We start from the raw sequence: 14916 nt of genomic DNA on the forward strand, positions 1-14916 counted from the left end.
ATGTTCACACCAACTTCTGTTCAGCTTGAAGTCGACACTAACTTCTAGCAACGCTACAAAACAGAGTCTAACAAAGCTACAAAAAAAGTGTCTAACAACGCTACAAAACAGAGTAACGTTATAAAACAGAGTCTAACAGCGCTATGAAACAGAGTAACGTTATGAAACAGAGTCTAACAACGTTATAAAACAGAGTCTAACAACGTTATAAAACAGAGTCTAACAACGTTATAAAACAGAGTCTAACAACGTTATAAAACAGAGTCTAACAACGTTATAAAACAGAGTAACGTTATAAAACAGAGTAACGTTATAAAACAGAGTCTAACAACGTTATGAAACAGAGTCTAACAACGTTATGAAACAGAGTCTAACAACGTTATAAAACAGAGTCTAACAACGTTATAAAACAGAGTCTAACAACGTTATAAAACAGAGTAACGTTATAAAACAGAGTCTAACAACGTTATAAAACAGAGTCTAACAACGTTATAAAACAGAGTCTAACAACGCTATAAAACAGAGTCTAACAACGTTATAAGACAGAGTAACGTTATAAAACAGAGTAACGTTATGAAACAGAGTCTAACAACGCTATAAAACAGAGTCTAACAACGCTATAAAACAGAGTAACGTTATAAAACAGAGTCTAACAACGTTATAAAACAGAGTCTAACAACGTTATAAAACAGAGTCTAACAACGCTATAAAACAGAGTCTAACAACGTTATGAAACAGAGTAACGTTATAAAACAGAGTCTAACAACGCTATAAAACAGAGTAACGCTATAAAACAGAGTCTAACAACGTTATGAAACAGAGTCTAACAACGTTATAAAACAGAGTCTAACAACGCTATAAAACAGAGTCTAACAACGCTATAAAACAGAGTCTAACAACGTTATAAAACAGAGTAACGTTATAAAACAGAGTAACGTTATAAAACAGAGTCTAACAACGCTATAAAACAGAGTAACGTTATAAAACAGAGTCTAACAACGCTATAAAACAGAGTCTAACAACGCTATAAAACAGAGTCTAACAACGTTATGAAACAGAGTAACGTTATAAAACAGAGTAACGTTATAAAACAGAGTCTAACAACGCTATAAAACAGAGTCTAACAACGTTATGAAACAGAGTCTAACAACGTTATAAAACAGAGTCTAACAACGTTATAAAACAGAGTCTAACAACGTTATAAAACAGAGTCTAACAACGCTATAAAACAGAGTCTAACAACGTTATGAAACAGAGTAACGTTATAAAACAGAGTCTAACAACGCTATAAAACAGAGTAACGCTATAAAACAGAGTCTAACAACGTTATGAAACAGAGTCTAACAACGCTATAAAACAGAGTCTAACAACGTTATGAAACAGAGTCTAACAACGCTATGAAACAGAGTCTAACAACGCTATAAAACAGAGTCTAACAACGTTATAAGACAGAGTAACGTTATAAAACAGAGTAACGTTATGAAACAGAGTCTAACAACGCTATAAAACAGAGTCTAACAACGCTATAAAACAGAGTAACGTTATAAAACAGAGTCTAACAACGTTATAAAACAGAGTCTAACAACGTTATAAAACAGAGTCTAACAACGCTATAAAACAGAGTCTAACAACGTTATGAAACAGAGTAACGTTATAAAACAGAGTCTAACAACGCTATAAAACAGAGTAACGCTATAAAACAGAGTCTAACAACGTTATGAAACAGAGTCTAACAACGTTATAAAACAGAGTCTAACAACGCTATAAAACAGAGTCTAACAACGCTATAAAACAGAGTCTAACAACGTTATAAAACAGAGTAACGTTATAAAACAGAGTAACGTTATAAAACAGAGTCTAACAACGCTATAAAACAGAGTAACGTTATAAAACAGAGTCTAACAACGCTATAAAACAGAGTCTAACAACGCTATAAAACAGAGTCTAACAACGTTATGAAACAGAGTAACGTTATAAAACAGAGTAACGTTATAAAACAGAGTCTAACAACGCTATAAAACAGAGTCTAACAACGTTATGAAACAGAGTCTAACAACGTTATAAAACAGAGTCTAACAACGTTATAAAACAGAGTCTAACAACGTTATAAAACAGAGTCTAACAACGCTATAAAACAGAGTCTAACAACGTTATGAAACAGAGTAACGTTATAAAACAGAGTCTAACAACGCTATAAAACAGAGTAACGCTATAAAACAGAGTCTAACAACGTTATGAAACAGAGTCTAACAACGCTATAAAACAGAGTCTAACAACGTTATGAAACAGAGTCTAACAACGCTATGAAACAGAGTCTAACAACGCTATAAAACAGAGTAACGTTATGAAACAGAGTCTAACAACGCTATAAAACAGAGTCTAACAACGTTATGAAACAGAGTAACGTTATAAAACAGAGTCTAACAACGTTATGAAACAGAGTCTAACAACGTTATAAAACAGAGTCTAACAACGTTATAAAACAGAGTCTAACGTTATAAAACAGAGTCTAACAACGCTATAAAACAGAGTCTAACAACGTTATGAAACAGAGTAACGTTATAAAACAGAGTCTAACAACGCTATAAAACAGAGTAACGCTATAAAACAGAGTCTAACAACGTTATGAAACAGAGTCTAACAACGCTATAAAACAGAGTCTAACAACGTTATGAAACAGAGTCTAACAACGCTATGAAACAGAGTCTAACAACGTTATGAAACAGAGTCTAACAACGCTATAAAACAGTTTGACTGCTGAAGCCACATGCTCATCAATGAAAACTGTAGTGACACCAGTGTACAAGGACTTATTCATTTATTTACACAATTTTAAAATACACAAATACAGTGGCGTTACAAATGACAAGACTTCCCATGACTCAGTGAGTGATGCATTGTGGGAACCGACGCAAGGTGTCCGGAGTCCGTCCCCACGTAGAGATGCAAACACAAAACAAGAAGGACATAAAGAGAGAGAGGGGAAAGACACGACATCGACCCAGAGAGAAACCAGAGATCCCACGTAAAGAACTGTACTTAACACAAGTGTACCTTGATCGTCATTACCCACAATCCCACACTGAAGAGAATGAGGTGGGAGGTTCTTTTTTTTTTTGAGACCATCAGCCGGTTGGTTAGAGGGTTTAAAACTAACTTACCCAAAACTACAATGGAGTGAAGCATTCATCCCCCCCCCCCCATACACTACCTTCATCATCATCATCATACTACACACAGTGGCTAATACAGAGCTGGAGGTAGAACTTAACCCTAACCACAGATCTAGGATCAGGTTATCCAACTAACTCCTAACCTTAATCATTAGGAGGATAACAATACATCTGATCCTGGAACTGCTACCAGCTCCTAATGCAGACATGATATTTCACCGTTGAGTACTAGGTACATCTTATATACATGACAACAGAAGACCGACGCACTAAACTAGACTGGTCCCAGATCTGGTTGGACTCTCTTGCCAACTCCTTGTCACTCATTATAATGCACTGAGTGATAAAGTTGACAAGACAGCACAAACTGATCCAGGAACCACTAAAGCCCCTTTAACCCAGACTACAGAAAAGGCCTACAGCACCCTGAGGCAGTACTACACTGAATGATGTGACGAGTGGGTTGGCCCTCTTCCTGAACTAACCAATAGGACAACCAGAAGAGAGAGAAACGTAGCATTGGTCGATAGTCTCCTGTACATCCACCAAACCCGACTTTGCCCTCTGGCAATTATCAGATCACTTTTTTCTTAGAAACGTAGTCTCATTACATTATAAACATTTTAAAATATTGATTGATAACAAAATAAAAAATAAAAGTTTGAGATTGTGGATTGAAAGCATAGGTTGAAAAAGGCATTTTAAAGCAGACCCCCCCCCCCCCCCCAACACACATTTAACTGACCAACAAGTTCAACTACAAAAATAACTGCTACATGAGTGTGGAGACGGGTGATTCACAGCTTTCAGCCCCAGAACACCAACAGCAGAAGAGGAAGAGGAGGCTGAAGAGAGACGAGGTGATGGAGAAACAGACTGACTAGCAGAGAAGACATCGGCAACCCCCCCCCCCCATCCCTATGGACAAACAACCAGTCCTTATTTAAAACTGTCACACACAGTCACCTTCAGAACAGTAGAGGATTTGCTTTCTCCCAGTCCCCTTTAAAAACAACAGAGAGGGACACGTCTCAAACAGCACCCTAATCCCTATTCAGTCCACAAGCATGTAGCTACACACACACATCGGCTGAACACGTGTAGTACGTGACCAATAAAATGGACCAGAGCCCATAGGGAGTAGGGTGGTGTTTGGGACACATTAAAACGTCTTCCCTCTAAACAAACCCGCTGTCCAGTTGGAGAATAGTACTCTCTTTCTCAGCATTGCATTGTGGGGATTAAGAGAGTCTTTTGAGGACACAAAATGGAACCCAGGCCATCTACCGCTGCACAAACAGACCTCTCTCACATGACCTTCAGAGCTTCAATTAGGGGGGGTTATTCATTTAATATTACTTCCATCGTCTCTCTTTAAAACAGGAAACACACTTGACTTTTCACACAGACACCATTAATGATTTGGCATTCGTCAGTTGATATTCAGCCACCGTATAAAAACAGCAACACACACAGTCAGTGTAGTCAGAACAGAACACTGCCAGTACAAACAAACTTTTAATCAACTTCACCTAAAATACAAACACAGAGGAAAAAGTCAAGTAAATAAAGTAAAAAAAACAACAGGAAAGAGAAACAAGCTGATGGTTTTTATCAGGACAGCAACTCTGGAGGAGAACTGTCTGGCTGGGAGGAGCATCTGGTTCAGCATGGAGGAGGAGAGAGAGAGAGAGAGGGAGAGAAGTGATGGAGGAGAGAGAGAGAGAGAAGGAGAGAAGTGATGGAGGAGGAGAGAGAGGAGAGAGGATGGAGAGAGAGAGAGAGAGGAGAAGTGATGGAGGAGAGAGAGAGAGAGAGGGAGAGAAGTGATGGAGGAGAGAGAGAGAGAGAGGGAGAGAAGTGATGGAGGAGAGAGAGAGAGAGGGAGAGAAGTGATGGAGGAGAGAGAGAGAGGGAGAGAAGTGATGGAGGAGAGAGAGAGAGGGAGAGAAGTGATGGAGGAGAGAGAGAGAGGGAGAGAAGTGATGGAGGAGAGAGAGAGAGAGGGAGAGAAGTGATGGAGGAGAGAGAGAGAGGGAGAGAAGTGATGGAGGAGAGAGAGAGAGAGGGAGAGAAGTGATGGAGGAGAGAGAGAGAGAGAGAGAAGTGATGGAGGAGAGAGAGAGAGAGGGAGAGAAGTGATGGAGGAGAGAGAGAGAGAGGGAGAGAAGTGATGGAGGAGAGAGAGAGAGGGAGAGAAGTGATGGAGGAGAGAGAGAGAGGGAGAGAAGTGATGGAGGAGAGAGAGAGAGAAGTGATGGAGGAGAGAGAGAGAGGGAGAGAAGTGATGGAGGAGAGAGAGAGAGAAGTGATGGAGGAGAGAGAGAGAGGGAGAGAAGTGATGGAGGAGGAGAGAGAGAGAGAGAGAAGTGATGGAGGAGGAGAGAGAGAGAGGGAGAGAAGTGATGGAGGAGGAGAGAGAGAGAGGGAGAGAAGTGATGGAGGAGGAGAGAGAGGGAGAGAAGTGATGGAGGAGGAGAGAGAGGGAGAGAAGTGATGGAGGAGGAGAGAGAGGGAGAGAAGTGATGGAGGAGGAGAGAGAGGGAGAGAAGTGATGGAGGAGGAGAGAGAGGGAGAGAAGTGATGGAGGAGGAGAGAGAGGGAGAGAAGTGATGGAGGAGGAGAGAGAGGGAGAGAAGTGATGGAGGAGGAGAGAGGGAGAGAAGTGATGGAGGAGGTGGTGTGTAAGGGGCATTAAGCAGGTCTGTGCCCCATGTCAGTGTCCTCACTGGGGTTCACGAAAGCAGAGGGGTGGGGGGGGGGGGGCAGTGAATGTTCTGGGTGTGCCAGGGGCAACAAAATCTCTCCTTCCCCCCTCTCCTCCTCCATCCCCGTCTCATCTCCTCCTCCTCCATCCCCGATGAGCACGGCTGAACGCTCTCTGAGTCGTGTGTGTGTGTGTGTGTGTGAGAGAGAGAGTGTGTGTGTCATCCACCCTGTTACAACAGCATGAGCTTGTTACTTAGCAGAGATCAGTTGATGTCAAAGAGGCAGAGCATCAGTCTGTGTGTTTTGATTGGCTGGTTGGATGGATGGAGTTGCTAGCGGATGACGAGGTCCTTGTCCTGCCTTTTGATTGGTTGATTGTGTAAGAGTCCAGGCTTCTGATGGGTTGACTGGTTGTTTCAGTAAGCGTCCTCCAGGTATTGAAGTGTGTGTTGGTGTGTGGTATGGTTAGGGCCGTGCATGGTTTAACCCTCCAGGGTGGTGACGGTGGTGGTGATGGGGGCAGAGGGACTCATCGAGGGGCTGCTGACTGGAGGCCACTGGGGGTGACACGAGAGAGAGCCTGGAGACGACAGAGAGGGCAGAGAGACAGAAGTTAGTACAGTAGCCATAGATCGTGACATTACACATTAGAAAAGGGGACTTGGAGGGATTTAAGAGGTTGAACACAACACACAGAGGGAGGGAGGGACAGCCCTCAAATACTACAGTCTATAGTCTACAAACATCCAGGTTATAGAGCCAGCCAGCCAGCCAGCCAGCCAGCCAGCCAGCCAGGCTCCGTAAGAAGCATCTCAAGGTCCTGGAGTGGCCAGTCTCCAGACCTGAACCCAATAGAAAATCTTTGGAGGGAGCTGAAAGTCTGTATTGCCCAGCGACAGCCCCGAAACCTGAAGGATCTGGAGAAGGTCTGTATGGAGGAGTGGGCCAAAATCCCTGCTGCAGTGTGTGCAAACCTGGTCAAGAACTACAGGAAACGTATGATCTCTGTAATTGCAAACAAAGGTTTCTGGACCAAATATTAAGCTCTGCTTTTCTGATGTATCAAATACGTATGTCATGCAATAAAATACAAATTAATTACTTAAAAATCATACAATGTGATTTTCTGAATTTTTGTTTTAGATTCCGTCTCTCACAGTTGAAGTGTACCTATGATAAAAAATTACAGACCTCTACATGCTTTGTAAGTAGGAAAACCTGCAAAATTGGCAGTGTTTCAAATACTTGTTCTCGCCACTGTATATGGGGCAGCAGCCTCTAATGTGTAGGGTTACATAACAGGGTGGAAGGCGGCTAGTGATGGCTATTTAACAGTCAGATGACCTTGAGATAGAAGCTGCTAGTGATGGCTACTTAACAGTCTGATGACCTTGAGATAGAAGCTGCTAGTGATGGCTACTTAACAGTCTGATGACCTTGAGATAGAAGCTGCTAGTGATGGCTATTTAACAGTCAGATGACCTTGAGATAGAAGCTGCTAGTGATGGCTATTTAACAGTCTGATGACCTTGAGATAGAAGCTGCTGTCGGGCATTTTTACAAATATTTTAACCAAATTCTTATTTACAATGACGGCCTACACCGGCCAAACCCGGACGATGCTGGGACAATTGTGCGCCGCCCTATGGGACTCCTAATCACAGCCGGTTACGATACAACCTGGAAATCGAACCAGAGTGCCTGTAGTGAGGCCTCAAGCACTGAGAAGCAGTGCCTTAGACCGCTGCGCCACTCGGGAGACCACTCGGGCAGATGTGCTTCTAGCTCCTAAGCAGCAATAACATCCACTAAATAGGTGTATGGACCAATAACATCTGTTAAATATGGACCAATAACATCTGTTAAATATGGACCAATAACATCTATTAAATATGTGTATGGACCAATAACATCTGCTAAATATGTGACCAATAACATCTGCTAAATATGTGACCAATAACATCTGCTAAATATGTGACCAATAACATCTGTTAAATATGTGTATGGACCAATAACATCTGTTAAATATGTGACCAATAACATCTGTTAAATATGTGACCAATAACATCTGTTAAATATGTGACCAATAACATCTGTTAAATATGTGTATGAACCAATAACATCTGTTAAATATGTGTATGGACCAATAACATCTGTTAAATATGTGTATGGACCAATAACATCTGTTAAATATGTGTATGGACCAATAACATCTACTAAATATGTGTATGGACCAATAACATCTATTAAATATGTGACCAATAACATCTGTTAAATATGTGACCAATAACATCTGTTAAATATGTGACCAATAACATCTGTTAAATATGTGACCAATAACATCTGTTAAATATGGACCAATAACATCTGTTAAATATGTGACCAATAACATCTGTTAAATATGTGTATGGACCAATAACATCTGTTAAATATGTGACCAATAACATCTGTTAAATATGTGACCAATAACATCTGTTAAATATGTGTATGGACCAATAACATCTGTTAAATATGTGACCAATAACATCTGCTAAATATGTGTATGTGACCAATAACATGTGATTTGATAAGCAACAGGATTGTGGAGAGGACTGAGGCTGGGCTGTAATGTGGCCTCCCTCCACTAGAGGGCGAGAAGGGGCCATGAGTGACAGAGAACAAAAGAACCAAAACAGACACTGTTGTCTTGTACATCATGGTCTTTCTATAAGCTGACTGAAGGATGTATTAACGTGACTAGAGGATAGTGATTATGCCTCTAGACAGGAAGAGAGTCGAACTGAACATCCAGTGGGCGGCAGGGTAGCCTAGTGGTTAGAGGCAGGGTAGCCTAGTGGTTAGAGGCAGGGTAGCCTAGTGGTTAGCGGCAGGGTAGCCTAGTGGTTAGCGGCAGGGTAGCCTAGTGGTTAGTGGCAGGGTAGCCTCGTGGTTAGAGGCAGGGTAGCCTCGTGGTTAGAGGCAGGGTAGCCTAGTGGTTAGAGGCAGGGTAGCCTAGTGGTTAGAGGCAGGGTAGCCTAGTGGTTAGAGGCAGGGTAGCCTAGTGGTTAGCGGCAGGGTAGCCTCGTGGTTAGAGGCAGGGTAGCCTAGTGGTTAGAGGCAGGGTAGCCTAGTGGTTAGAGGCAGGGTAGCCTCGTGGTTAGAGGCAGGGTAGCCTCGTGGTTAGAGGCAGGGTAGCCTCGTGGTTAGAGGCAGGGTAGCCTCGTGGTTAGAGGCAGGGTAGCCTCGTGGTTAGAGGCAGGGTAGCCTCGTGGTTAGAGGCAGGGTAGCCTCGTGGTTAGCGGCAGGGTAGCCTCGTGGTTAGCGGCAGGGTAGCCTCGTGGTTAGCGGCAGGGTAGCCTCGTGGTTAGCGGCAGGGTAGCCTCGTGGTTAGCGGCAGGGTAGCCTCGTGGTTAGCGGCAGGGTAGCCTCGTGGTTAGCGGCAGGGTAGCCTCGTGGTTAGCGGCAGGGTAGCCTCGTGGTTAGCGGCAGGGTAGCCTCGTGGTTAGAGGCAGGGTAGCCTCGTGGTTAGCGGCAGGGTAGCCTCGTGGTTAGCGGCAGGGTAGCCTCGTGGTTAGCGGCAGGGTAGCCTCGTGGTTAGAGGCAGGGTAGCCTCGTGGTTAGCGGCAGGGTAGCCTCGTGGTTAGGGGCAGGGTAGCCTCGTGGTTAGGGGCAGGGTAGCCTCGTGGTTAGAGCGTTGGGCCAGAAACTGAAAGGTTGCTAGATCGAATCCCCGAGCTGACAAAGTAAATATCTGTCGTTCTGCCCCTGAACAAGGCAGTTAACCCACTGTTCCTAGACCAGTTAACCCACTGTTCCTAGACCAGTTAACCCACTGTTCCTAGACCAGTTAACCCACTGTTCCTAGACCAGTTAACCCACTGTTCCTAGACCAGTTAACCCACTGTTCCTAGGCCGTCATTGTAAATAAGAATTTGTTCTGAACTGACTTTCCTAGGTAAATAAAGGTCAAACGCTTAGGGCGTTTGCTGTATTCAGTCCATTCAAGGAGGGCAGGTTGCACACACACTGAGAACATCAAACTGAAATGAGAGTTTGGATGAGGGTGTTTGGATGCAGCAGGTGGATTATAGTTACTGCATTATTTCTGTATAAACGCAGTCAGGCATTTGGCAGTGGCTGTTACATACAGAAACCCAAGCAGAGACCTTACAGAAACCCCAGCCATCTCAGAGACCTTACAGAAACCCCAGCCATCTCAGAGACCTTACAGAAACCCCAGCCATCTCAGAGACCTTACAGAAACCCCAGCCATCTCAGAGACCTTACAGAAACCCCAGCCATCTCAGAGACCTTACAGAAACCCCAGCCATCTCAGAGACCTTACAGAAACCCCAGCCATCTCAGAGACCTTACAGAAACCCCAGCCATCTCAGAGACCTTACAGAAACCCCAGCCATCTCAGAGACCTTACAGAAACCCCAGCCATCTCAGAGACCTTACAGAAACCCCAGCCATCTCAGAGACCTTACAGAAACCCCAGCCATCTCAGAGACCTTACAGAAACCCCAGCCATCTCAGAGACCTTACAGAAACCCCAGCCATCTCAGAGACCTTACAGAAACCCCAGCCATCTCAGAGAACTTACAGAAAACTTCAAAGTGGAAGAAAAATTCTAACTTGTATTTTTTATTAAATGGAAAACAACACAGTAATATATACTGATTAGATAAGTATTCAACCTCCTGAGTCAATACCTGTTGGAATCACCTTTGACAGAGATCTGGGAGCAGGCGATAGAGACTATTGGGAGTCTTTCTGGGTGAGTCTCTCAGAGGTTTACACACCTGGATTATACAAATATTTGCACATTATTCTTTCTAAAATTCTTCAAGCTCTGTCAAGTTGGTTGTTGATCATTGCTCGACAGCTATTTTCAAGTCCTGCCATAGATGTTCAAGCTGATTTAAGTCAAAACTGTAACTCGGCCACTCAGGAACAGTCAATGTCGTCTTGGTAAGCACCTCCAGTGTAGATTTGGCCTTGTGTTATATGTTATTGTCCTGCTGAAAGGTGAATTCATCTCCCAGTGTCTGGTGGAAAGCAGACTGAACCAGGTTTTCCTCTAGGATTTTGCCTGTGCTTACCTCCATTCTGTTTATCTGAATCCTTAACTTTCTAGTCTTTGCCGATGACAAGCATACCCATAGCATGATGTAGCCTAACCCATAGATATTTATATAGGGGGGGGGGGGGGGGGACATAGCCTAACCCATAGATATTTATATAGGGGGGGGGGGGACATAGCCTAACCCATAGATATTTATATAGGGGGGGGGGGGGGGGACATAGCCTAACCCACAGATATTTATATAGGGGGGGGGGACATAGCCTAACCCATAGATATTTATATAGGGGGGGGGGCGTAGTCTAACCCATAGATATTTATATAGGGGGGGGACGTAGCCTAACCCATAGATATTTATAATTTATATAGGGGGGGGGGGAGACGTAGCCTAACCCATAGATATTTATATAGGGGGGGGGGCTTAGTCTAACCCATAGATATAGAGACGTAGCCTAACCCATTGGGGAATGCGGAACATGGAAAGAATGTGGAACTGAATCTGTGGATAGAACTCCATCTCTTCTTTATTACATCACCAAGAGTTCCAGAATGGAATGTTTCCTGTCCTCCAGAACCAGAGATTCCAGAGTGGAGCCTTACGGGGTGTATCTACTATGGCATACTCTGGAACTCTGAGTGTAAAATACCATTTCACCTGTCTGATTCTTTCAGGTTCAGTTCAGATGAAGGAGAGGAGACATGGGGATCAAGTCACTTTAGACCTGAGTCATACTATATATAGACTCGGCTAGAGACTATTGAGATGTGACCTGTTTCTATAGGGGGGTTAGGGTGAGGTCGGGAGCTGACAGTCTAAAGAAGGTATGGTAACAGTGTGGCTATCAAGACGTAGCCTAGCCCATAGATATTTATATAGGGGGGGGGACGTAGCCTAACCCATAGATATTTATATGGGGGGGAGACGTAGCCTAACCCATAGATATTTATATACGGGGGGGGGACGTAGCCTAACCCATAGATATTTATATGGGGGGGGGAGAGACGTAGCCTAACCCATAGATATTTATATAGGGGGGGACGTAGCCTAACCCATAGATATTTATATGGGGGGGGAGACGTAGCCTAACCCATAGATATTTATATACGGGGGGGGGACGTAGCCTAACCCATAGATATTTATATGGGGGGGGGAGAGACGTAGCCTAACCCATAGATATTTATATAGGGGGGGACGTAGCCTAACCCATAGATATTTATATGGGGGGGGAGACGTAGCCTAACCCATAGATATTTATATGGGGGGGGGAGACGTAGCCTAACCCATAGATATTTATATGGGGGGGGGAGACATAGCCTAACCCATAGATATTTATATACGGGGGGGACGTAGCCTAACCCATAGATATTTATATTGGGGGGGGGGGAGACGTAGCCTAACCCATAGATATTTATATAGGGGGGGACGTAGCCTAACCCATAGATATTTATATGGGGGGGGAGACGTAGCCTAACCCATAGATATTTATATACGGGGGGGGGACGTAGCCTAACCCATAGATATTTATATAGGGGGGGGACGTAGCCTAACCCATAGATATTTATATGGGGGGGGAGACGTAGCCTAACCCATAGATATTTATATAGGGGGGGACGTAGCCTAACCCATAGATATTTATATGGGGGGGGAGACGTAGCCTAACCCATAGATATTTATATAGGGGGGGCGTAGCCTAACCCATAGATATTTATATAGGGGGTGTGGGGGCGTAGCCTAACCCATAGATATTTATATGGGGGGGGGGGGGGGGGGGGGACATAGCCTAAGCCATAGATATTTATATAGGGGGGGGGGGGGACGTAGTCTAACCCATAGATATTTATATGGGGGAGGGGGGGGGGGGGGCGTAGTCTAACCCATAGATATTTATATAGGGGGGGGGGGGCGTAGCCTAACCCATAGATATTTATAATTTATATAGGGGGGGGGGGGAGACGTAGCCTAACCCATAGATATTTATATAGGGGGGGGGGCTTAGTCTAACCCATAGATATTTATATAGGGGGGGGGGGGGGGGGACGTAGCCTAAGCCATAGAATTTATATAGGGGGGACGGACGTAGCCTAACCCATAGATATTTATATAGGGGGGGGGACGTAGCCTAAGCCATAGATATTTATATAGGGGGGACGGACGTAGCCTAACCCATAGATATTTATATAGGGGGGGGGGGGGGACGTAGCCTAAAGGCGTCAGCATGCTTCCATCCATCTGGAGCCTAGCTGAACTCAGCTGAACCCAACGTGTGTGCTCACATACTCCCTTAAAAAAAACAGCTTGCATAACGAGAAAAAAAGCGGCAATAGTACTGTTTGTCCATCTCGAGACGCCGTAGCCAGATTTCTGTCATAAATTGAAGGTTTTTTTTTTTTGCCAAGGAGTTCTTAGTCACGTAACTTCACATCTAAGATCGGTGGAGCATTTCTCAATGAAAGAAATGTGCATGAAAAGAAACTCTCTCTCATTGAATGACAACAAACACTTCATTGAAGAATCCCTAGTGTGGACCAGAAGCCCGCGGACGCCTTCAGCCTATAGATATCTCTCCAGGGAGGGGATTAGATATCTCTATAGATATCTCTCCAGGGAGGGGATTAGATAACTCTATAGATATCTCTCCAGGGAGGGGATTAGTGTTGAAGGGACACCTACACTCTTACCTAACATTACTGTGTCCAAAATGGCACCCTTCCCCCCCCTATATTATAGTGCACTACTTCCCGACCACTACCTCTATAGGGCCTGGTCAAAAGTAGTGCACGACATAGTGAACAGGGTGCCATTTGGGATACCAGTAGTGACTCACCAGCCATTCACACCACGACGTGACGAGCTGCTACTTCCTCAGATGATGATGATGGAAGGAAATGCTATTCTGAGTTGGTGAGAGGAGGAGGGAGAGTCAACCGAGTGTGAGGTAAAACTGGCTAATAGCACCTAGAGGTGTGTTCCAAATGGGATCCTATTCCACATACAGTACATTCAGAAAGTATTCAGACACCTTCCCCCTTTATACACATTTTATTAAGTTACTCTTATTCTAAAATGGATTAAATGTGTTCCTCATCAATCTACCCATTAACGACGAAGACACAAATACAAAAAAACTGAAATACCTTATTTACATAAGTATTCAGATTCGAAATTGAGCTCAGGTGCATCAAATCCTGGTGCATCCTGTTTCCATTGATCATCCTTGAGATGTTTCTACTACTTCAATTGATTGAACATGATTTGGAAAGGCACACACCTGTCTATATAAAGGTCCCACAGTTGACAGTGCATGTCAGAGCAAAAACCAAGCCGTGAGGTCGAAGGAATTGTCCGTAGCGCTCCGAGACAGGATTGTGTCGAGGCACAGTTCTGGTGAAGGGTACCAAAACATTTCTGCAGCATTGACGGTCCCCAAGAACACAGTGGCCTCCATCATTCTTAAATGAAAGAAGTTTGGAACCACGAAGACTCTTCCTAGAGCTGGCCGCCCGGCCAAACTGAGCAGTTGTGGAAGAAGGGCCTTGGTCTGGGAGGTGACCAAGACCTCGATAGTCAGTTCCTCTGTGGAGAGTGGCCAAACGGAAGCCACTCCTCAGTAAAAAGGCACATGACAGTCCGTTTAGAGAGTTTGCCAAAAGGCACCTAAAGACTCTCAGACCACAAAAAACAAGATTATCTGATGAAACCAAGATTGAAGTCTTTGGCCTGAATGCCAAGCTTCACATCTGGTGGAAACCTGGCACCATCCCTACCGGAGAAGCATGGTTGTGGCAGCATCATGTGGGGATGTTTTTCAGCGGCATGGACTGGGAGTCTAGTCAGGATTGATGGAAATATGAACAGAGCAAAGTACGGATAAACCCTTGATGAAAACCTGCTCCAGAGAGATCAGGAACTCAGACTGGGGTGAAGGTTCACCTTCCAACAGGACAACAACCCTAAGCACACAGCCAAGA

General features: G+C 44.2%; 1 protein-coding gene across 1 annotated transcript in view; it reads right to left on the reverse strand.

Moving 5' to 3' along the window:
* Nucleotides 1–2801: 2801 nt before the first annotated feature.
* LOC116359836 (casein kinase I-like) overlaps nucleotides 2802–14916 on the reverse strand; it is a 70308-nt gene continuing 58193 nt past the window's right edge. The window contains 1 exon segment of the mRNA XM_031813688.1: nucleotides 2802–6462. Within this exon segment, the coding sequence (XP_031669548.1) occupies nucleotides 6412–6462 (51 nt within the window). The 3' untranslated portion in view covers nucleotides 2802–6411.

The sequence above is a fragment of the Oncorhynchus kisutch genome, unplaced genomic scaffold (genome assembly GCF_002021735.2).
Source record: "Oncorhynchus kisutch isolate 150728-3 unplaced genomic scaffold, Okis_V2 Okis06b-Okis10b_hom, whole genome shotgun sequence".
Classification (NCBI taxonomy): domain Eukaryota; kingdom Metazoa; phylum Chordata; class Actinopteri; order Salmoniformes; family Salmonidae; genus Oncorhynchus; species Oncorhynchus kisutch.